The sequence below is a fragment of the Rhodnius prolixus genome, unplaced genomic scaffold (assembly GCF_049639745.1).
Source record: "Rhodnius prolixus isolate KJV_2025 unplaced genomic scaffold, Rpr scaffold_4, whole genome shotgun sequence".
NCBI lineage: Eukaryota > Metazoa > Arthropoda > Insecta > Hemiptera > Reduviidae > Rhodnius > Rhodnius prolixus.
In genome coordinates, this window is record NW_027411614.1 from 11020775 (window position 1) to 11044893 (window position 24119).

The 24119-nt window shown below is 31.7% G+C and overlaps 1 protein-coding gene across 2 annotated transcripts in view; it reads left to right on the forward strand.

Moving 5' to 3' along the window:
• LOC141456378 (uncharacterized) overlaps nt 1-24119 on the forward strand; it is a 158587-nt gene that overhangs the window by 28626 nt on the left and 105842 nt on the right. Inside the window, exon 2 of one of the 2 annotated variants that reach the window (XM_074132308.1) lies at nt 20496-20604. The exons of the other annotated variant lie outside the window; for it this stretch is intronic. Within the exon in view, the coding sequence (XP_073988409.1) occupies nt 20601-20604 (4 nt within the window). The 5' untranslated portion in view covers nt 20496-20600. The remainder of the gene's footprint in view (nt 1-20495; nt 20605-24119) is intronic. 2 annotated transcript variants of the gene reach the window in all.

Here is a 24119-nt window from a genome sequence, read left to right on the forward strand (position 1 = left end):
ATATCTCCCACTGTGAACCACGTATTGGTATGGAATTTTGTTCTCTTATACACTTTGTTTTTCTCAATTAAAAACTATAGTTATATTGTGCATAGATCTATAAATGTAGAAGATATAAAGGGTTAAAAAATTTTTGGGTCATGAAATTCTGTAAAATTGTGGCCGTTCTATATCTCCCACTGTGAACCACGTATTGGTATGGAATTTTGTTCTCTTATACACTTTGTTTTTCTCAATTAAAAACTACAGTTATTTTGTGCACAGATCTATAAATGTAGAAGATATAAAGGGTTGAAAATTTTGTGGGTCATGAAATCCTGTAAAATTATGGCCGTTCTATATCTCCCACTGTGAACCACGTATTGGTATGGAATTTTGTTCTCTTATACACTTTGTTTTTCTCAATTAAAAACTATAGTTATTTTGTGCACAGATCTATAAATGTAGAAGATATAAAGGGTTGAAAATTTTGTAGGTCATGAAATTCTGTAAAATTATGGCCGTTCTATATCTCCCACAGTGAACCACGTATTGGTATGGAATTTTATTCTCTTATACACTTTGTTTTTCTCAATTAAAAACTATAGTTATTTTGTGCACAGATCTATAAATGTAGAAGATATAAAGGGTTGAAAATTTTGTGGGTCATGAAATTCTGTAAAATTATGGCCGTTCTATATCTCCCACTGTGAACCACGTATTGGTATGGAATTTTGTTCTCTTATACACTTTGTTTTTCTCAATTAAAAACTATAGTTATTTTGTGCACAGATCTATAAATGTAGAAGATATAAAGGGTTGAAAATTTTGTGGGTCATGAAATTCTGTAAAATTATGGCCGTTCTATATCTCCCACAGTGAACCACGTATTAGTATGGAATTTTGTTCTCTTATACACTTTGTTTTTCTCAATTAAAAACTATAGTTATTTTGTGCAGAGATCTATAAATGTAGAAGATATAAAGGGTTGAAAATTTTGTGGGTCATGAAATTCTGTAAAATTATGGCCGTTCTATATCTCCCACTGTGAACCACGTATTGGTATGGAATTTTGTTCTCTTATACACTTTGTTTTTCTCAATTAAAAACTATAGTTATTTTGTGCACAGATCTATAAATATAGAAGATATAAAGGGTTGAAAATTTTGTGGGTCATGAAATTCTGTAAAATTATTGCCGTTCTATATCTCCCACTGTGAACCACGTATTGGTATGGAATTTTGTTCTCTTATACACTTTGTTTTTCTCAATTAAAAACTATAGTTATTTTGTGCACAGATCTATAAATGTAGAAGATATAAAGGGTTGAAAATTTTGTAGGTCATGAAATTCTGTAAAATTATGGCCGTTCTATATCTCCCACAGTGAACCACGTATTGGTATGGAATTTTATTCTCTTATACACTTTGTTTTTCTCAATTGAAAACTATAGTTATTTTGTGCACAGATCTATAAATGTAGAAGATATAAAGGGTTGAAAATTTTGTGGGTCATGAAATTCTGTAAAATTATGGCCGTTCTATATCTCCCACTGTGAACCACGTATTGGTATGGAATTTTGTTCTCTTATACACTTTGTTTTTCTCAATTAAAAACTATAGTTATTTTGTGCACAGATCTATAAATGTAGAAAATATAAAGGGTTGAAAATTTTGTGGGTCATGAAATTCTGTAAAATTATGGCCGTTCTATATCTCCCACTGTGAACCACGTATTGGTATGGAATTTTGTTCTCTTATACACTTTGTTTTTCTCAATTAAAAACTATAGTTATTTTGTGCACAGATCTATAAATATAGAAGATATAAAGGGTTGAAAATTTTGTGGGTCATGAAATTCTGTAAAATTATTGCCGTTCTATATCTCCCACTGTGAACCACGTATTGGTATGGAATTTTGTTCTCTTATACACTTTGTTTTTCTCAATAAAAACTATAGTTATATTGTGCATAGATCTATAAATGTAGAAGATATAAAGGGTTGAAAATTTTTTGGGTCATGAAATTCTGTAAAATTGTGGCCGTTCTATATCTCCCATTGTGAACCACGTATTGGTATGGAATTTTGTTCTCTTATACACTTTGTTTTTCTCAATTAAAAACTACAGTTATTTTGTGCACAGATCTATAAATGTAGAAGATATAAAGGGTTGAAAATTTTGTGGGTCATGAAATCCTGTAAAATTATGGCCGTTCTATATCTCCCACTGTGAACCACTTATTGGTATGGAATTTTGTTCTCTTATACACTTTGTTTTTCTCAATTAAAAACTATAGTTATTTTGTGCACAGATCTATAAATGTAGAAGATATAAAGAGTTGAAAATTTTGTGGGTCATGAAATTCTATAAAATTATAGCTGTTCTATATCTCCCACTGTGAACCACGTATTGGTATGGAATTTTGTTCTCTTATACGCTTTGTTTTTCTGAATTAAAAACTATAATTATTTTGTGCACAGATCTATAAATGTAGAAGATATAAAGGGTTGAAAATTTGGTGGGTCATGAAATTCTGTAAAATTATGGCCGTTCTATATCTCCCACTGTGAACCACGTATTGGTATGGAATTTTGTTCTCTTATACACTTTGTTTTTCTCAATTAAAAACTATAGTTATTTTGTGCACAGATCTATAAATGTAGAAGATATAAAGGGTTGAAAATTTTGTGGGTCATGAAATCCTGTAAAATTATGGCCGTTCTATATCTCCCACTGTGAACCACTTATTGGTATGGAATTTTGTTCTTTTATACACTTTGTTTTTCTCAATTAAAAACTATAGTTATTTTGTGCACAGATCTATAAATGTAGAAGATATAAAGGGTTGAAAATTTTGTGGGTCATGAAATTCTGTAAAATTATGGCCGTTCTATATCTCCCACTGTGAACCACGTATTGGTATGGAATTTTGTTCTCTTATTCACTTTGTTTTTCTCAATTAAAAACTATAGTTATTTTGTGCACAGATCTATAAATATAGAAGATATAAAGGGTTGAAAATTTTGTGGGTCATGAAATTCTGTAAAATTATTGCCGTTCTATATCTCCCACTGTGAACCACGTATTGGTATGGGATTTTGTTCTCTTATACACTTTGTTTTTCTCAATTAAAAACTATAGTTATATTGTGCATAGATCTATAAATATAGAAGATATAAAGGGTTGAAAATTTTGTGGGTCATGAAATTCTGTAAAATTATTGCCGTTCTATATCTCCCACTGTGAACCACGTATTGGTATGGAATTTTGTTCTTTTATACACTTTGTTTTTCTCAATTAAAAACTATAGTTATTTTGTGCATAGATCTATAAATGTAGAAGATATAAAGGGTTGAAAATTTTTTGGGTCATGAAGTTCTGTAAAATTGTGGCCGTTCTACATCTTCCACTGTGAACCACGTATTGGTATGGAATTTTGTTCTCTTATACACTTTGTTTTTCTCAATTAAAAACTATAGTTATTTTGTGCATAAATCTATAAATGTAGAAGATATAAAGGGTTGAAAATTTTGTGGGTCATGAAATTCTGTAAAATTATGGCCGTTCTATATCTCCCACTGTGAACCACGTATTGGTATGGAATTTTGTTCTCTTATACACTTTGTTTTTCTCAATTAAAAACTATAGTTATTTTGTGCACAGATCTACAAATGTAGAAGATATTAAGGGTTGAAAATTTTGTGGGTCATGAAATTCTGTAAAATTATAGCTGTTCTATATCTCCCACTGTGAACCACGTATTGGTATGGAATTTTGTTTTCTTATACACTTTGTTTTTCTCAATTAAAAACTATAATTATTTTGTGCATAGATCTATAAATGTAGAAGATATAAAGGGTTGAAAATTTTGTGGGTCATGAAATTCTGTAAAATTATGGCCGTTCTATATCTCCCACTGTGAACCACGTATTGGTATGGAATTTTGTTCTCTTATACACTTTGTCTTTCTCAATTAAAAACTATAGTTATTTTGTGCACAGATCTATAAATGTAGAAGATATAAAGGGTTGAAAATTTTGTGGGTCATGAAATCCTGTAAAATTATGGCCGTTCTATATCTCCCACTGTGAACCACTTATTGGTATGGAATTTTGTTCTCTTATACACTTTGTTTTTCTCAATTAAAAACTATAGTTATTTTGTGCACAGATCTATAAATGTAGAAGATATAAAGGGTTGAAAATTTTGTGGGTCATGAAATTCTGTAAAATTATGGCCGTTCTATATCTCCCACTGTGAACCACGTATTGGTATGGAATTTTGTTCTCTTATACACTTTGTTTTTCTCAATTAAAAACTATAGTATTTTGTGCACAGATCTATAAATGTAGAAGATATAAAGGGTTGAAAATTTTGTGGGTCATGAAATTCTGTAAAATTATGGCCGTTCTATATCTCCCACTGTGAACCACGTATTGGTGTGGAATTTTATTCTCTTATACACTTTGTTTTTCTCAATTAAAAACTATAGTTATTTTGTGCACAGATCTATAAATGTAGAAGATATAAAGGGTTGAAAATTTTGTGGGTCATGAAATTCTGTAAAATTATGGCCGTTCTATATCTCCCACAGTGAACCACGTATTGGTATGGAATTTTGTTCTCTTATACACTTTTTTTTTCTCAATTAAAAACTATAGTTATTTTGTGCAGAGATCTATAAATGTAGAAGATATAAAGGGTTGAAAATTTTGTGGGTCATGAAATTCTGTAAAATTATGGCCGTTCTATATCTCCCACTGTGAACCACTTATTGGTATGAAATTTTGTTCTCTTATCCACTTTGTTTTTCTCAATTAAAAACTATAGTTATTTTGTGCACAGATCTACAAATGTAGAAGATATAAAGGGTTGAAAATTTTGTGGGTCATGAAATTCTGTAAAATTATCGCCGTTCTATATCTCCCACTGTGAACCACGTATTGGCGTGGAATTTTGTTCTCTTATACACTTTGATTTTCTCAATTAAAAACTATAGTTATTTTGTGCACAGATCTATAAATGTAGAAGATATAAAGGGTTGAAAATTTTGTGGGTCATGAAATTCTGTAAAATTATGGCCGTTCTATATCTCCCACTGTGAACCACGTATTGGTATGGAATTTTGTTCTCTTATACACTTTGTTTTTCTCAATTAAAAACTATAGTTATTTTGTGCACAGATCTATAAATATAGAAGATATAAAGGGTTGAAAATTTTGTGGGTCATGAAATTCTGTAAAATTATTGCCGTTCTATATCTCCCACTGTGAACCACGTATTGGTATGGAATTTTGTTCTTTTATACACTTTGTTTTTCTCAATTAAAAACTATAGTTATTTTGTGCATAGATCTATAAATGTAGAAGATATAAAGGGTTGAAAATTTTTTGGGTCATGAAATTCTGTAAAATTGTGGCCGTTCTATATCTCCCACTGTGAACCACGTATTGGTATGGAATTTTGTTCTCTTATACACTTTGTTTTTCTCAATTAAAAACTATAGTTATTTTGTGCACAGATCTATAAATGTAGAAGATATAAAGGGTTGAAAATTTTGTGGGTCATGAAATTCTGTAAAATTATGGCCGTTCTATATCTCCCACTGTGAACCGCGTATTGGTGTGGAATTTTGTTCTCTTATACACTTTGTTTTTCTCAATTAAAAACTATAGTTATTTTGTGCACAGATCTATAAATGTAGAAGATATAAAGGGTTGAAAATTTTGTGGGTCATGAAATTCTGTAAAATTTTGGCCGTTCTATATCTCCCACTGTGAACCACGTATTGGTATGGAATTTTGTTCTCTTATACACTTTGTTTTTCTCAATTAATAGCTATAGTTATTTTGTGCACAGATCTATAAATGTAGAAGATATAAAGGGTTGAAAACTTTTTGGGTCATGAAATTCTGTAAAATTATGGCCGTTCTATATCTCTCACTGTGAACCACGTATTGGTATGGAATTTTGTTCTCTTATACACTTTGTTTTTCTCAATTAAAAACTATAGTTATTTTGTGCACAGATCTACAAATGTAGAAGATATAAAGGGTTGAAAATTTTGTGGGTCATGAAATTCTGTAATATTATGGCCGTTCTATATCTCCCACTGTGAACCACTTATTGGTATGGAATTTTGTTCTCTTATACACTTTGTTTTTCTCAATTAAAAACTATAGTTATTTTGTGCACAGATCTATAAATGTAGAAGATATAAAGGGTTGAAAATTTTGTGGGTCATGAAATTCTGTAAAATTATGGCCGTTCTATATCTCCCACTGTGAACCACGTATTGGTATGGAATTTTGTTCTCTTATACACTTTGTTTTTCTCAATTAAAAACTATAGTTATTTTGTGCACAGATCTATAAATGTAGAAGATATAAAGGGTTGAAAATTTTGTGGGTCATGAAATTCTGTAATATTATGGCCGTTCTATATCTCCCACTGTGAACCACGTATTGGTGTGGAATTTTGTTCTCTTATACACTTTGTTTTTCTCAATTAAAAACTATAGTTATTTTGTGCACTGATCTATAAATGTAGAAGATATAATGGGTTGAAAATTTTTTGGGTCAAGAAATTCTGGTCATATTGACTTATTTTTGATAAATTATATCAGATTATTAGTTTGTCCCTGGCAGTATTGAAGTTTTAATATTTTACAGTTAAGTCAAAAAAAAATAAGTTGTTTGTCTTATTTACTAATTAATTTGAAACTTTTAAATTAAGGTAGATATTTTTAATAATACAATTAAGAGATTCTTAACCGATTTTGTCGGCAAATAACAGAAAATTTTGATTGTTGACTTCGTGAGATGGACTCAACTAGTGCTTCTTTAAAGGTGTTGCTAGAACCTTTGAATTATTGTGGTACTAATATGCATTGTGGTACTGGGTTCGATTCTCGGTCTTGGCCTTGGATTTTTTTTTATGTTTAAATGAGAAATAGTAAAGTACGTTTGCTATTCGCCTCCGTCCACGACACCTAGTAAATGGTAGTTGGAAGTTAAGCCCCGCCCGAAAAAATAGGCGATTACTATTGTATATTTTAAAATTAATTTCTAAATTGATGTTTGGCAGAAAGCAAAACAGTTAAAATAGAACTGAAAAAACTATAGAATTTGTTTAACGCTTTGTTAATTGAATTCCCTGAAACTTTTTTAACAGATTCTCTAGTTGCTAATTTTTACAACTTGTAGCTAAAACAAAGAAAAGAAGGTTCACAATTGGTTTAATTTAACACAACAATCTTTCAGATTCTCAAAAAAAAATACTTTTTTTTTTATTTTTAGCCGAATTTAGGTAAGTTGCCATTAAAGAACTTTTGAGCACAGCTAATGTGCTTAAATGAGACCTAAACATTTATTTCAAATTGAAACTCCTTTTATTTGGAAAACGTGACAAAACTAAGCTACAGTAAACTTTTAGTATGACCAAGGGTTTTTAGATCGAAAGGTGTCCCATAGGATGGCAGAAGATGAGATACGCCAAAGAGTAAGAGAATTCAAGGCGAAAAACAATTATCCTGGTCACTAAACACTGCTCTTTGTCCGCAGCTGCTGTATAGTGGACTTGAAGAATGAACAGATAATAGCATTAATAGAGATGTATGAACAAAATGAAATTTTTGTTGGTATTCAAAACGCTTGGAGTAATAAGTTAAACAAATACTAAAGCAAGAAGCTTGATATGAAGGTGGAAGACTCCAACCTGCTCTGGCCAGAAATTGCTATTCGAAACTTGAAATGTCTTGATTTGGAAATTGGCGCTCTGATTGGTAACAATACTAATTCAAAACCACTCGGATGCAATCTGGTGTAATATTTATGCAGCCCACTGACAGATTGAAACTTCTTCTTCTTCTTCATCTGGCTATCCACACCGTTGGATGTTGGCGATCACATTTCCAATTGTTTCAGACCAGTGATGGCGAACCTATGAACCAGACACTGACCCGGGCAAGCGGTGATCAAATTTCCAAATGTTTCAGAGCAGTGATGGCGAACCTATGACCCGCACAAGCTTTTTCACTGACCCACAATCGCTAGGCAACCATTTGTTTGTTTACGCGGGTTGATTTAGATTTTCTACTTGTGTGGATAATTTATATTCTATCTGTATTTTTTTCAATCACGCATTGACACAAAAGCAGTTTTAATGCTATCTATAACCTTTAGTTTGATCATTACAGTTCTAAAACGCAAATGACGACAAATGCTTTTGTAGTAGGAATTTGAACTAAAGCAAAAGTGTTTACAAAATATCAAATAAAATGAATAATTTTACTCATATTTTGTTTGTTAAAAAAATCGACAACCCAAAGCAAATAACCATATTTAGATTTTTCTTCAGATAAAACACTTTTGTAAGGTTTTGTTCAGTTATGTTTGTAAAAAGAGACTTCCATAGCACTTGTTTCGTCCCCGTTTTACCCGTTAAGCTAACTGAATTTTAGAGATGTTTAGTTTTTTGAAAATATTCAGTTTAATCCTTTTAAACGTAACTCTTGTGCAAATGGGCATTAGTGACCCAAGAGCTAGTACTAAAAAAAAAAATGAACAAAATTTGACCCAAGTCTCAAAAAGGTTCGCCATCCCTTTTTCAGGATCTACAGCTGGATGTACCAGGTCTGCGATAGTCCTTAAAACTGTCCATTTCCCTTCAGTTTCTAGCCAAGACAATCTCTTTCTTCTCACTACTCTTCTTACTTCAATCTTGCCCTCGACTAGGAGCAGTTGGTATTTTAGATTTCTCATTAGGTGACAAAAATAAGTGGTTTTCCTTTTTCTTTATGCTAAGTAACATTTCTCTGTTCTTTCCGATTCATCTTAAGATTTCCTCATTTAATCAACCCTTAAGCTTAACTTTTTAAACTAAGATTTTTTAAGGAGATAAATTGTGGAGTTTAAATTTAGAGAGACAAAGAAGAACTGAAGAATACGGTAGCCGAGCGGTTAGAGGCAAGACCTGCAAAATTAATGTAATATGTATTGTGGTACTGGGTACGATTCCCCGGTCTTAGGCCTTGGATTTTATTTAATGATTAATAAAAGAAATGCAGTAAAGTATATTTGCTATTCGCCTTCGTCCATGACACCTAATTTGGTAGTTGGACGTTAAGCCCCGCCTGGAAAAATAGGCGATTACTTTACTAAGAAGAATTGCTTTCTAAAAGACCATTAAACTTCCGTCAAGTGACTGCGTACCGCTAAAAGCAGTTAAATAATTCCGAATGTCCATAGGTCGCCGGGGTTTGGGCGATATTTATATGCGCCAGCGAATTACCAGAGAGCGGGTCCATAATTATGAACCTGGTTAAAAACGCTTTAAAAAAATAATCGGTGACGTTTCATTAGATATTGCAAAATTGCCGATTTTGTCTTGTCAACAAACTTTCAATTATTATTATTATTTTTTTCATCCTCACAGAAAAGAAGTTATGTGTACACATCTTATCCTATGGAAACATAAAAATAATGAAACCGGTTTGGTTAGTTGTAAGCGGATGGAGATAAAGTAGAAACATTTCTGTGGTTCTCATATAAATATGTGTATTTGGTAAACAGGCGGCTTGATGCTGTGCGCGGATCTCCATTACAGCAGCGCGCATTTAGAGCTCATCTGGTGCGCCTTGCCTGGGCGCGTACGTTGGGAACCCGAGCTGTACATACGGTGGGCGGTGACCGGTACCCACTGAGTGCGCACTTGACAGTGCTCGGCTAGGCCGCCTGGTGGCAAGGTCGTCTCACCGTCCGATTCTCTTCTCTTCTAACACGCTCCTCCTCCATATCCCATTCTCTGCTCTCTTATCTTCCAGCTTAACTTTCTCCGGTGCACTTTCACTGCACGTTCTGTGTATTAGTGCTGTGGGCCGGCTATTTTACCTCCCAGTGATTCTATTTATTTACTCTTTTTGAAAACAAATGCATTATGCGCAAATATTTAAGAATCCTACGAAGGTTAGGTTCATCTACTTTATCATCTGTTTTCAAGAAAGTCGTCATGGAAACCGATAAAATATATTTCAAATAATGCTTAGCCTTTATTTGATTATGCAATTGACATATATATTTGTTTTTATTAAAGAATTAGTTTAATAATATTGCAATTATTTCAAGCAGACCAATTTTTCACATTATTTGTTGATAAGACATCTTGGTTGTTTTAAAGAAGAAAAACAAAATTATAATCATACTTTCATTTTCTTTGCCATATATCAAGGGGTGGCCCAGCTCCTTGATAGTCTGAGCCATTTTCAAAATTTGAAATTTTTCGCGAGCCGCAATTAAATATACAGTGGGGTCTCGGTTATCCGTCACCCTTTTTATCCATCTATTCCAATTAACCGTCACTGTCCTCCAGTATTTAAAAATTAAAAATTAGTGACGGTCACAACCCCCCGTTCAACGCAGTGTGAATATTTTCTTTTGAGATTTTTCCCATTGTCTTTTAGGTACATACTCGTGTCCATCATTCGACACGTTTGTGGGGGTTTTTCCCTAAAAAAGATCAACCACAAACAAAACCGCCCACAAATCCGATTAGATGTCGCCCGACATTGTATTCATTAATTTTAATACACAATAGAATGAATTGAATAATGAAAGATACCTTTAAGGCTTAAGCGTATAAACGTATAAAATATGTATACCATTTTTATACACGTTAAACAAAAGAATCTGGAAATTTTCCTGTTTTTTTCCATTATCCGTCTATTCGACTATCCGTCACGTGTTCGGTTCCGGTCATGACGGATAACCGAGACTCCACTCGTACGTATTTAAAAGGTATGCGCAAAAAAATGTATTAAAAATATTTTTTTACCGAAATTATATTTATTGAAAACATATAAATAAAAGTACAAAATATCTGTATGGAATTTAAATATTAAAAATTAAACACATTTATTTTACTTCTCTCTTGATAATTCTTTAAAATTTGGACGATTACGCCACTGTTTATGTTCGTACGCGTAGTTTTCGATGAAACATATCATTCCTTAACTTGGGCGGAAATGAAATTTGTTAACAACGTTGCACTTTAGTCTTTCATATTTGTTGTCAGTAATTTAAAAGAAATTTTTGAAACACATACGGAACGATAATAACTTTTTTAAAATATAATAACACAAAAATGAAAAGGAAACTCGGGTACATTTATCGAGAGCCACAAATAATCCTTCAAAGAGCCGCATGTGGCTCGCGAGCCGCAGGTTGCTCCCCCCCCCCTGCCATATATGAACGCATCAACTTATTTTAGCCAACCTTAACTTATCTGTCGCGTTTAGGCACTATGTTGTTTACGAAGAAAGTAATAAACAGGAACAAGAACAAGATTAATTTTTTAAAAAACGCCGTTTTTGGCCACTTTTGGCAACATTTTTTCTCAAAATCTATTAGATTTGGGATGTTACAAAAAAAAAAAAAAACTTATAAAGAAGGATTTGTCCTATATAACGAAGAAAATTTGGGAATATTATCTTTTATAGAGACAGAGAAAAAACATTTGTCAAATTTGGGTATTTTTCGTCCAGTTTTTGACGGTAAATCCTTAAACAACTTTCTCAACGGACAGTTTTATAAAAACTAAAAAGATATTAGAACTAGTTGTTTTTTTTTTTGTATAAATTAGATATAAAATATAATACATTAGTTTATGCAGAGATATCACAAAAGTTATTGGATATTTTACCTACATAGTTTTGTATAAATTAGATATAAAATATAATACATTAGTTTATACAGAGATATCACAAAAGTTATTGGATATTTTACCTACATAGTTTTGTATAAATTAGATATAAAATATAATACATTAGTTTATGCAGAGATATCACAAAAGTTATTGGATATTTTACCTACATAGTTTTGTATAAATTAGATATAAAATATAATACATTAGTTTATACAGAGATACCACAAAAGTTATTGGATATTTTACCTACATAGTTTTGTATAAATTAGATATAAAATATAATACATTAGTTTATACAGAGATATCACAAAAGTTATTGGATATTTTACCTACATAGTTTTGTATAAATTAGATATAAAATATAATACATTAGTTTATACAGAGATACCACAAAAGTTATTGGATATTTTACCTACATAGTTTTGTATAAATTAGATATAAAATATAATACATTAGTTTATACAGAGATATCACAAAAGTTATGATATTTTACCTACATAGTTTTGAATTATATTGTAGAAAAATTAAAACTAATTCAATAGAACGTACAGACCAAATTTTGTATAGCGAATCTCGTTAGAGATCAGATTAAAAAGAGCTAAAAATTCACTGTAAACTGATAACTTCACAGTGCCTTTGAAAGCTGGTATATCCAGCTAGAATATTTGACCATTTAACCGAGAACCCTGAAACTAGAAAAAACTGACAATAGATTTTCTAACGAATGTATATTATAGTTACTAATTTCCTTAAATTTGTTATTTAACACTGAATTTTCGAGCTAAAGAGGCATCTTCAGAGGTATATTTTATTATCTGGAGTAGCCGTTAAGTTTTATGGGTTTTATAATAATACTTCAGATTACAGACGTTCTTTAAATAAAGAAAAACAAAAAAATGATAATAATAAATAATTATATAAAAGGACGAATCAAAAATCCGTTTAATGATTTCCACCCGCTCAGTTACTAAAATCGAAACCCATTTTAAGTGGTTGTAAATGGAATAAAATAGAATTTATTAACGATATCACGTAGTGATATAAATGAGTTCGAAAATAAAGAATATTTTAGAATACTTGCATTTATACCAAGAATATATTTCTGTGACTACCTTAAATATTTTTAGTGCCGTTAGTCACACACTGACAACGTGTTAGTCGGCCAAAGTATTTAGGAAGAGTGTTGTTATTACATATGGCGCTGTTTACCTCCTTCAGCCTTCCTATAATGGGGGGACGGCCGAGAGAGTCTGCATTAGCTGGATCTGGATCACAAAACATGTATAAATAAATACTAAGTATATTAGAATGGAAGAGCGGGCAATTAATTAGCAAATTGTTCATTAATTAAATAGATCCTTTCATTTACCGTTTCCTAAGAGAGATTAATTATTGTTTTACCGGCAATTTACCATCTTTTATGTCCGGATATAAATATAAATTACGTAGTTACGACCTAAAAATAATAAATCTAACTTACGGCACGTGTAAATAATAAAGTATTATTAAAAATAGTTTTTATTACTTTGTATTTAAAGAAAATAGACATTTAACGTTCATTTTCTTTTTTTCTTTTTTATTTTGTTGCATTTAGATTCATTTTCTTGTGAAGGCTATCTCTCTGACAATTTATTTCTTTGGCCGTTGTGGAACTCCAGAATTGTACAATAACCTCATTATTCAAGAAATCTACGTCTTCCATCTGTGTTGATAGTAAAGAAATGCTAAAGAGGAATTATTAAAACTACCTTGATGGACAGTTATTTAAGGGTTGATGGTCATAAACCACGTTATGTTGAAAAACACCCTAACTTTGACACTTTGTTGTTCTTGTTTCGTGTTAAAGATAAAATTCCGTAATTTCCTTTAAAATTTTAGGCAAATATCATTGATTTTATCCATCGTTCAGCAAATATTTCGTGCCTGGACTAATTTCGGGCTTTCATTTTCAGAGGGTAGGTTAATAAGTTTAGTGTAGAGATTTCTACTTTACTTACAGACACAGTCTCACCCTGCAGACGATAGTTCCTAATTCTATGGGGCACTATTTATATTTTGAGCCTAATGAATAAAAAAACAGTAATTTGTCATTGAAAATGACTTTATTGTTTTTCAAAATATTCTCCTTTATGATCTATACATTTCTGCATGCGTTCAAACCACTTGTCAAAGCATTTTTTTCCATTCCGCTTGAGACACCTCCAAAACATGGTTTTTGAATGCATCAACGGCTTCTCCTGCTGACGAAAAATCGTTGCCTACATAATTTATTCTTGACGTTCATAAACAAAAAGAAGTCATTTGGTGTCAAATCAGGACTGTACGGCGGATGACCCATTAATTTGATTTTTTGAGTGCTCAAATAGTCGGTTGTTAGATGAGATGTGTGATAGCTGGCATTGTCTTGATGAAGAATGATCCGACGGCGTTTGTTTGTTTTCCTTATTTCATCGAAGACTTCCGGCAAACAAATGGTTGTGTACCATCCAGAATTGACCGTTCGTACGTTCCTCTAAAGGCACTGTTGCCACATGACTAGTTTTTCCGAAAAAACAGGCGACCATTTGTTTCGAAGTGCTTCGAGCGCGAACAACTTTTGTTGGATTTGGTTCATCTTGAAACACCCATATCTTATCATTAACGCCTTAAGGGCCTAATGTATATTTCATTTGTATTTCTTCTAGTACTAGCTGTGCGGTACTAAAAAGATCCTTAAATAAATAAAACAGAAGTTTTATCCACTTCTACATCCAGAACTGCCTTAAGGAAGAACATTCTGGCAAATTGTTTTACATAAAAATTATTCTTGGAATATTGCAAGTTTCAAGAATTGTTTGTTTCTTTGTAATAATCTGTAAAAATAAAACTTTTTATTAAAATGACATTTTTGGTTGGCAGGTTTTATCCAAAAGGTTATTATCATTGGTTATCACTTATCACTAAGGAACGGATTTTTATGTATTTAAAAATGCCAAATATTTAATTAAAATATGCATTTATTTTCATCAATTATGTGGAAAATATGTGATTTTCTTAAAATATTTTCTGGAATATTTAAGTAAAATGGACATTTTTTTTTATGAAAATGGATTTTTTTTTGCGGGGGGGCAAGTTATACAAGAAAAGAACATTTTTACAATTTTTAATAATTTATTAGGTACAAAATAATTTGTTTTTACAAGTTATAATGATTTATACAACAAAGAACATTTTTACTATTTATAAAAAGATGTGTTAAATTTTCAATTTTGAAAACTTCACTCTTCGAAATTGTTTGCAACCACATGAAATTTCAAATGTTGGAACGTAAAGTGACGACGATCTGGGCGTAAGATGGACTTGTAACGACTAAAAGATCGTTCAACATCTACAGATGTTATAGGTGCCTTGCTGAAAGAAGTTATCTCGTTGGTTGTAAAGGGTACACGATGTTCTGAGGTGACTTCTGTTCCACTGATAACATCAGAAATCTGGCAGATGGTCTCCCACCCTTTGTTCTTGCTCAGTACTTCTACCAGTTTTGATCTGATCAGATCTCCCTTACTCCCAGGTATTCCTTCCACCTTTTCGATGACTTTTTTAACGTTGGACACGTTTTCTGTCAGTCGAACATTTTGGGACTCAAGTTGGGTAATGGCTTGTGCAAGAAATACGCAATTGTCAGAAATGAATGCAAGGTCGTTCCTTAAATTAGGTTTCTCGAATAAAGACTTGGCTGTATTTACTGCTTCGTCTTCGAGATGTGAAAGGTCATTCTTGATTTTATTGTAGTTTTCATAGTAATACTGAGCTGCTTCCAGCCAAGTACCCCATCTTGTCAATATTGGTTCTGGTGGAAGGCACAAATCTGGATTGAGATCTTTTAGCATTTTAATGCGACTTGGTGCTTTTAAGAACACTTTTTTAACCACTGCGATTCACAGCCCTACAGTCTGTGGTTCACAGTTCCTGTCAACCACCTCCCAATTATGAAAATATGCCCAAAATGAAAAATATGTACATATTTTGATTAAATATGTAGAAATATTTATTTATTTTAATCAAATATGTATAAATATGCGATAACATCCAAATATGTGGAAATATGTGAAATAAAAGTAGGCTCAAACGGCTTAAAAAGTGTCAGTATGAATACTTCTAGTTGAAAAACGTCTGTAAATTACCTAGAAAAAAATATGTAAATACATACGAATCCGTTCCCTACTTATCACCAATTCAAAATATCAAATTTGAATTTTTAACGATGTTTTTTGTTTTGTCCAAAGAATGAAACAAAAAACATCTTTTCCAATTTAAGGTCTCCTAAAATTGTTATTTCGGTAGAAAACTCATCCTTGTTTAAATGCAGGATTGCAATTTGTGATGAAGTGCTAAAAGAAAATTATAACGATAATTAAAGTATTAAAAAATTAAGATGAAAAAACCATTAAGAAATAAAAAGGGACATTTTGAATTTTTATTTTTAAGAATGTTATCACATAGTTTTATATATAATATGATTATATAATTTAATCTAAACACAATTTGTGTTAATATTGTGCTGTTTGTTTGTTAAATAGTATGACCCGATCGTAATCTCTTGTGTTCGTCTTATCGCTCACAAATACACTCTGTTTTTATATTTTCGAGTCTTTTTTTGAGTATTTAAATGTAATTTTATTATTTAATTTTTTTTTATAAAACTTAGTTAAAATTATTTAGTTATTCTTTTTATATGGTTTATTTTCTATCTCCACCTTTATTAGAACTATCATGAAGCCACTAGCGCCAGGTGAGATCCTGGAGATGAAACAACGCGTTCAGGCTTAATCCAAAAGTTCAAGGAGGAGAATTGGATGCCCTATTCTGGATTTAAAGCAGACTAGGAATGTTTTCCACCAGATTCTTACTAGCTTACTTACAAGGCAGGGCATCCAGGAGTGAGTTGTTGGGTCAGTTCCAGCTAGGTTTAGTAAGAATAACTTATCTTTATGAGGGTTTATTTAGGGAATCCGCCAGTGGTTTTTTGCATATCATCTCCTCTTGTTTTATAGGTCTTCTGAGGCCTGAAAAAGCTCTTTGGACCGTAGAAAGCTCCAATATACCCGTTGGTTCTTCGCTATTATCATCAGTCGTAGATTGTCTAAAGCAGGGATGGCGAACGTTTTTGAGACGTGGGTCAAATTTTGTTCATTTTTTTTTTTTTTAGTACTTAGCTCTTGGGTCACTAAAGCCCATTTACACAATAGTTAAGTTTAAAAATTTTAAACTGAATCTTTTCAAAACTAAACATCTTTGAAATTCAGTTGGCTTAACGGGTAAAACGGGACGAAACAAGTGCTAGGGAAGTCTCTTTTTACAAACATAACTGAACAAAAGTGTGTTTTATCTGAAGAAAAATCTAAATATGGGTTATTTGCTTTGGGTTATCGATTTTTTTGAACAAACAAAATATGAGTAAAATTGTACATTTTATTTGATATTTTCTAAACACTTTTACTTTATTTCAAATACTACAAAAGCATTTGTCGTCATTTGCGTTTTAGAACTGTAATGATCAAACTAAAGGTTATAGATAGCATTTAAATTGCTTTTGTGTCAATGCGTGATTGAAAAAAATACAGATAGAATATAAATTATCCACACAATTAGAAAATCTAAATCAACCCCGCGTAAACAAACAAATGGTTGCCTAGTAATTGTGGGTCAGTGAAAAAGCTTGCGCTGGTCAGTGTCTCACCCGCGGGCCATAGGTTCGCCATCACTGGTCTAAAGCTTAAGCGCGATATCCAACAATGGTCTGACGTAGTCACCAGGGTTCCTAGAAATTAATCTCAGCTATTTGTCCTGCTCCAGCTAAGTAAGTCACATAAATGAAGGAAGGGCTTCGGAGATTAGAACTACTAAGAGGAATATCTTTGTTCTTTTTTGCGAACAGTGAGGAAAGTGACAACCAAGTTTTATTCAATGAAATGAAAAGCTGAAATAACAGATATTGACCTGAATTAAGTGACGCCCCTTGCAAGCTCCTCATTTAATGTAAAAAAAAAAACTGCATTGTTACGCTACTATGAGTACATTAAAATTTAAAACAATATTGTTAATAACTACGCAACCATTTTGTGTATACAATTAGTGGTTGGCGCCACTATATAATTTGGTTATTATAACAATTACTGATGAATATCTAATTGAGTGCACCGTAAATACATGTGTTATGAGCTTTTACAAAATAATTAATGATAATTAAATCGGCAGAGAACATGGAGGCGGATCTTGAAAGAACAAACAGTTCCGAAAATTATCACCAATTTGTGAAAATTTCTGCATATGTTTTCTATTTTCAACTCAGTGGTTACAAAATTTTATTTCTCTTGTGGGAGAATTAATTATAAACGATTCAGGTGTAATTAAATAAAGCATATACTTATACTATACATTTATAGCATACTGGGTGAATTTGGGTCATTAATTGAATTCTCTAAAATTACCCACATTATAGAAAAGTTGCTCCAAATAAAATATATAATAAAAACATTCAGCCCAATTCACTGAGAAAACAGTCGCAACATTATTATTTTCTCATTTTGAATACTGTTTGTTGGTTGTATAATCATTAAACTTTAGCGCAGAATTTAAAAAGTTCAAAGCTCTCTTGAATTCTTGTTTATTTTGATTATAAGAAGGGATGAACATATCAACCTACATCTTTCTCAGTTGGCTGAACGTACAGAAGGAATTACTTATTTCCTTGGCAACTTCCTTATTTACGCTCTTCAGGAATCGCTCATCCGGAAAATTTACTAGATATTTTCCAGCAGTAAGACCAAATTAGATTTTAGAAACAAACACCACAGCAGTTAATGCACAGTTCTATATATTTCCCACCCAATCAGAACAGTTAATTTTGCAAAAATTCATTGCTAATTCAATCCTCTTTATTCTCTGGGACCCCCAACCTCTTATCCATTATACAAGAAACCGCAATAGCATTATTTAAAACTAGGTTTCATAATTATTTATATTCAAAGGTTATTCTAATCAATAAGTGCAGTTTTATATTTGCATTTATTATTACTTAAATTTAATTTAACAGTTAATTACTAACACAATAATTATAATTCTTACATAATTAAGTAAATATTTGTTAAGGTTTTTATCAGTTTAACACAGAGAGCTTATCGTATTTAATGTCTTTTATGCAACGCATTTTTTTCGTTTTCTTTAGAGGGTATTGTTCCTGGACAAAGTAACGGTTTCTTCCTCATTTTCTTCGTCGCTGAACGTGTGTGCAGAGGAGGGCAGGTGCTACTCAAAACGATTCAAAGTACTAGTCCTTCTTTTATGGTCTTGGAAAATTCTGGTTTTAATCATAAAATAATTTGAAAAGATGCATTATTAGCTCCACGAATAGAAAAGAGAAGTGACGTATGCATGCGTTGAGGGAACTATTGCAGCTTCTTTCTCTATCATCTAAAGATGTTTGCAAGATTGATTTATTGTCAGCAGTATATATATACATCGAATAGAATGCATTATTACTTTTAATTGGATAGAATATCGCTCTTGGCTTGATTATCTTATAGAATGGCCAATGAATGATTCGTACATTACTATTTTGTTATTATTATTCTTATCTCAGTTTTCTTTTTTTAATATTTGGTTTGTTTCTTTGTATACATTAAACATTTTGTGGGAGTTAATTTTTATGACTTCATCCTTGAGATACTATGTAACGTTTCTTACCTGTAAATTCAGTTATTATTTTTCTTAAAAAAGATCCTCTTTTATAAATTAAGAATAACAAATTGTTCTAAATCTGTAAAGGATGCCACAATAAAGTTTTAGCGCAAATTGGTGTACCCAAATTGCTGTCTTCATTTGTGTTAGTGAGTGAATTTAACTGAAATTGGTGACCCAGTTACTGTTTCTTGATAAGCAGTATTAAAACTGTCCAGTAGGACAGTTGTATAAGGGTTGACCATCAAAAACTGCACGAAAAAGCGTAACGTTGAAAAACACCCAACTTTGACAATTTTTTTTCTCTTTTTCTATAAAAGATAAAATTCCCCAAATTTTCTTTAAAATGTAGGGAAAATCTTCCTTTGAAACTGTAATTTTTTTTGCTACAACCCAGATCTAATAGGTTTCGAGAAAAAAAAAAAAAAAAGTTGCCCAAAATAAGCAAAAACGGCTTTTTCAAAAAATGTTCTTGTTCTTATTGTTGTTGCTGTTCTTCTTCTTCTTGTTGTTGTTACCTTTTTTTGTAAACAACATAGCGCCTAAATTCGCGAACCGATTTTCATGAATGAGGTTTCATTCGATTCGGAATTTAAGCCTACATATGTAATCCCAGGTGCTTAGATTTTGAATCTGTTCTATTAACAATTTGTTATCTTCACTCATTTCAAGGGATTTCATATTTCAACATTTATTGTTGTTGTTTTTAGTTTGAAGTATTCTGGTGTACCTCATTTACACCAATTTTTGAATTTATTTTGCTTGAAAAAGTTTTCAAAGAACGCCTATGGAAGAGTTTTTATTGATTTTAAAGAGCTTATTCAATCTTTATTTTTATTTGTTGATTGATTTTAAAGAGCTTATTCAATATTTATTTTTATTTGTTGATTGATTTTAAAGAGCTTATTCAATCTTTATTTTTATTTGTTGATTGATTTTAAAGAGCTTATTCAATCTTTATTTTTATTTGTTGATTGATTTTAAAGAGCTTATTCAATCTTTATTTTTATTTGTTGATTGATTTTAAAGAGCTTATTCAATCTTTATTTTTATTTGTTGATTGATTTTTAATGTATTTTTTTTTAAATAATTTCAGGTTGGGATATTAGAGAGGCCGCAAGCGTGACATCACTTCGGCGTCATCTTCATCATTCTGGCATTAATCATAAACAGCAAATGAATGATTTTTCCTTATTGATTCATGGGTGCGTAGATTTACACAAAAATACTATATATTTTTTTTTAATGTAACTTTATTTCGGCCATAAAACTACAGAATAATACTGTAATAAACTGAAATTATTGTATTTTTATTAATAGTAATTATTCGCCATATTTAGTACATTTTTTAATTTGTCAATTAATTGTAGGATATAAATTGAAAACAATTATCAGTTTCTTAATGAAAGGAAATGTAGCATTCTAGATTAAAATTGTTCTAAGTATTTTCCATTCGTTTTTAGGCCAAATTTGTGAGACTGTTTCACTGTTTTCATATAAAACTTTTTGGTTTTAATTTTCTTTTAAAAGTAAATGGAAGTATTTCCTTAATGCAGATTTTCTAATTTGAAGTTTCTTTGGAAGTATTGGTCAAAATCTGTCCAAACTAATAGAATCGATTTTTCCAATCTTTTGCGATTTTCTCTGAATAGTTTCACTTAGTTTTCTTTTAATTTCTTTTACACACTATACATGGCTAGGACTATCATTTTTATTCGTCATCGAATCATGCTTCAAAGATACTGGAAGAAGAAAATGAATGGCATTCATTAAGCATAGTATGGTTGAGTTTTTTTTTTTGGAAATTTCGTTATCTTGTTTCTTGCTGAGCTGAGATGGTGTGGGTTTTCAGAACTGGGCAAGACTATTTCCAGAAGTTTGATCCTTTGTGAAAGAAATCGACGCACAACTCTTGCAACAATTTATAGATTTGGCAGAATCGCCAATGATATAATAATGATTAGTTATAGTTATTGATCAACATTTGTGCTATACGCCATTTAAGGAAAATCTTTTAAAAAAATCGATTCTTTACTTTTTTGTAGGCAGATTTCCCCCCCCCCCCCAAAAAGTCAATTAGCGGGTCTCATGGTGGCCATTGATTTTTAAATATCAAATTTGAATTAGCTGCGATTTTTCCATTTTTGATTTTCGCAGTTCATCTCCATACCCGTACCATTTTTGTTTTTTTGTAAAGACCACTTTTTCGAACTCAGGGGACCACAAATTGGTCTGCTATTTTCTAGAAGAAATAGGTTTTAAGAGGATTGATCTATATAAGAAAAGCACAAAGTGAAAGTCATATTTTGTTCACAACAGTTTTGTTTGCAATAATTTGGTAACATTGATTCAATCATTGATTACCAATACTAAATCAACCTGATTGTGGTTGATTGTTGAAAACCAACTAAATACAAAACAAAACGAAAAACAAAATAATTAGTAAAAGAAATTATTAAATAAATTTCAACTGAATGAAATTCATACTAAATACGTAGTTGTTATTTTTAGAAGTTTGCAAACATTGTAAACATCATTTATGTTTATTTTTTCTAATATGCGTGTTTACGTACACACACACACACACATGTTTATGTGTCTGTGGAAATACGAGTTCACCAATATGTGCGTGTTTCATTCCCTTAATAATAGAGTGCACTGACTGTATAATTTTGTTTTTTTTTATCAGAAAACAAGATCAGGTGGTGAGCATTTATTTACAAAGACTTTTTACTCTTTGATTCTCGAATTTCAACTCCGGACATTTAAAAAGTATTTATTTCTTGTCAACAATAAACAGTTTTTTATAAACTTTCATTACACTGAAATCTAGATTATACTAGGGAAATTATTGAGGTGCGGTCAATAAATATTGTAAAACAAATATTTCATTTTTCACTCCGACGTTTCGGTAAATTAATTACCTTCTTCAGGGTATTATAAAAGTTGTGCATTTTTATGTTGTGCTACATCATGCAAGGGCACTAATAGAGAATTAGACAACATTCACAATTTGAATAGGCTTAAAGTATTAGGTTTTCCAGCTCCGTTATATAGCCAACGATAAATTTATTTTAATTTTAAGTTAAACGTCATATGTTGATCTGCAATAGTGTTTCTACCAGCACATTGTAATGCTGCTTTACACAAGTGAAATTTGACAATGATAGTCGAATGACTAATCCAAAACTTGATCAATTTACACCTTAATTTTTTCAATGTAAATACTTATTCGACAGAAACAGTATGAAAGTAATAGTTACGGTATATCTAATAGTAGTGGGCAATATCAAGCATACTTAGACAAAGCGACTCGCCAACTTGTCTTCAAAATCATTAGCCATGATATTTACCTTTACCTAAACTGAACACAGATGGATTAGGGGTATAATTGTTACAAAGCAGGCCCATCAAACTGCAAAGTATCAGGTTGTTGCCAGCAAACCGTGTACATTACACTTATGATCGAACATTCAGAAATCTATTCTGTTAAGTAGCATTTCTGGTTAATTTTTTCAAATATTTATTTTTTTCTAAAAAACATTGAATTCTAGCAGCGGTCACCCAACTTAACTATTCAATGCAATAATAAATCCTTTTCAATCAATATATCTTCAAGTTTGCACAAACGAGAAACTCTTTAGAGGTATGCCAATTACGCAACTAATTTGTGACAGAGAAATAAAAATTGGGGAAATAAGAGAATATGAAAGGCTATGAAAGGATCCGGAAGACATAAATGACACCTAAGGGATACCAGATTAAAAGTTAGCGGTGAAGCCATGATATATTCTTCCTCCGTGAGTAGAGTGCAATGAAAAGTTCTAATAACTGGACACGGTTGGGCGGCCAGTCCCAATTCACATAAGATGGACGTAAGATAAGTAGGTCAATAAGTAGGTAGGTCAATCCTGGATGCAAGAATTAAAATGAAGGAGCGGTAAATCTCTGCCAAAATCAGTATGCCCGCTTTACCAGTACTGTCATAAATGTTAGACAGTGCTGTCAAGCAAAATTAAAGGAAAAGGAGGTAAGTTATGGTACTTTGTCTTCATAAAGGCGCCACGGTAGCCGAGCGGGTTAAGAGGCGAGACCTGCAAAGCTAATATGCATTGTGGTACTGGGTTCGATTCCCCGGTCCCTTGGCCTTGGATTTTATTTAATGGTTAAATGAAAAATAGTAAAGTACGTTTGCTATTCGCCTCCGTCCGCGACACCTAGTAAATGGTAGTTGGACGTTAAACCCCGCCTGAAAAAATAGGCGATTACTTTACTTTTACTTCCTTTACTTTTGTCTTCATAATAGAAATCTAACATAAAAGGGAAGTCTAACCAATCTTCAAGTGTTATACATATCCTACCTTCATATCCAAGTGTTATTTTCGTGCACGAGATGGGATGTCGCTTAGAGCCAGTAATGGCCTAATTAGGTTCCTTCAAACGAAGATTTCTGTAAAAAATAAATAAAAAGTAAATGAACAAATAGTCCGTTGACTAGTTGAAATTAATCTTTCGCAGTTTTTCGCAATATTTTCGATTATGAGAAAAAGAAATTTAACTTTTCCTGCTTGATTTCATCAGAACTTGACACTCTGATTCCAATCCTCTTGTCCGCCATTCATTATCTCATCACCTTCCAGATCATCCTCCCAGACGATTAAAACGCCAGTGGCCTCGTGATTTTCTCTCTTCTGAAGAGAGTAGCTAATTCTGGAGACGA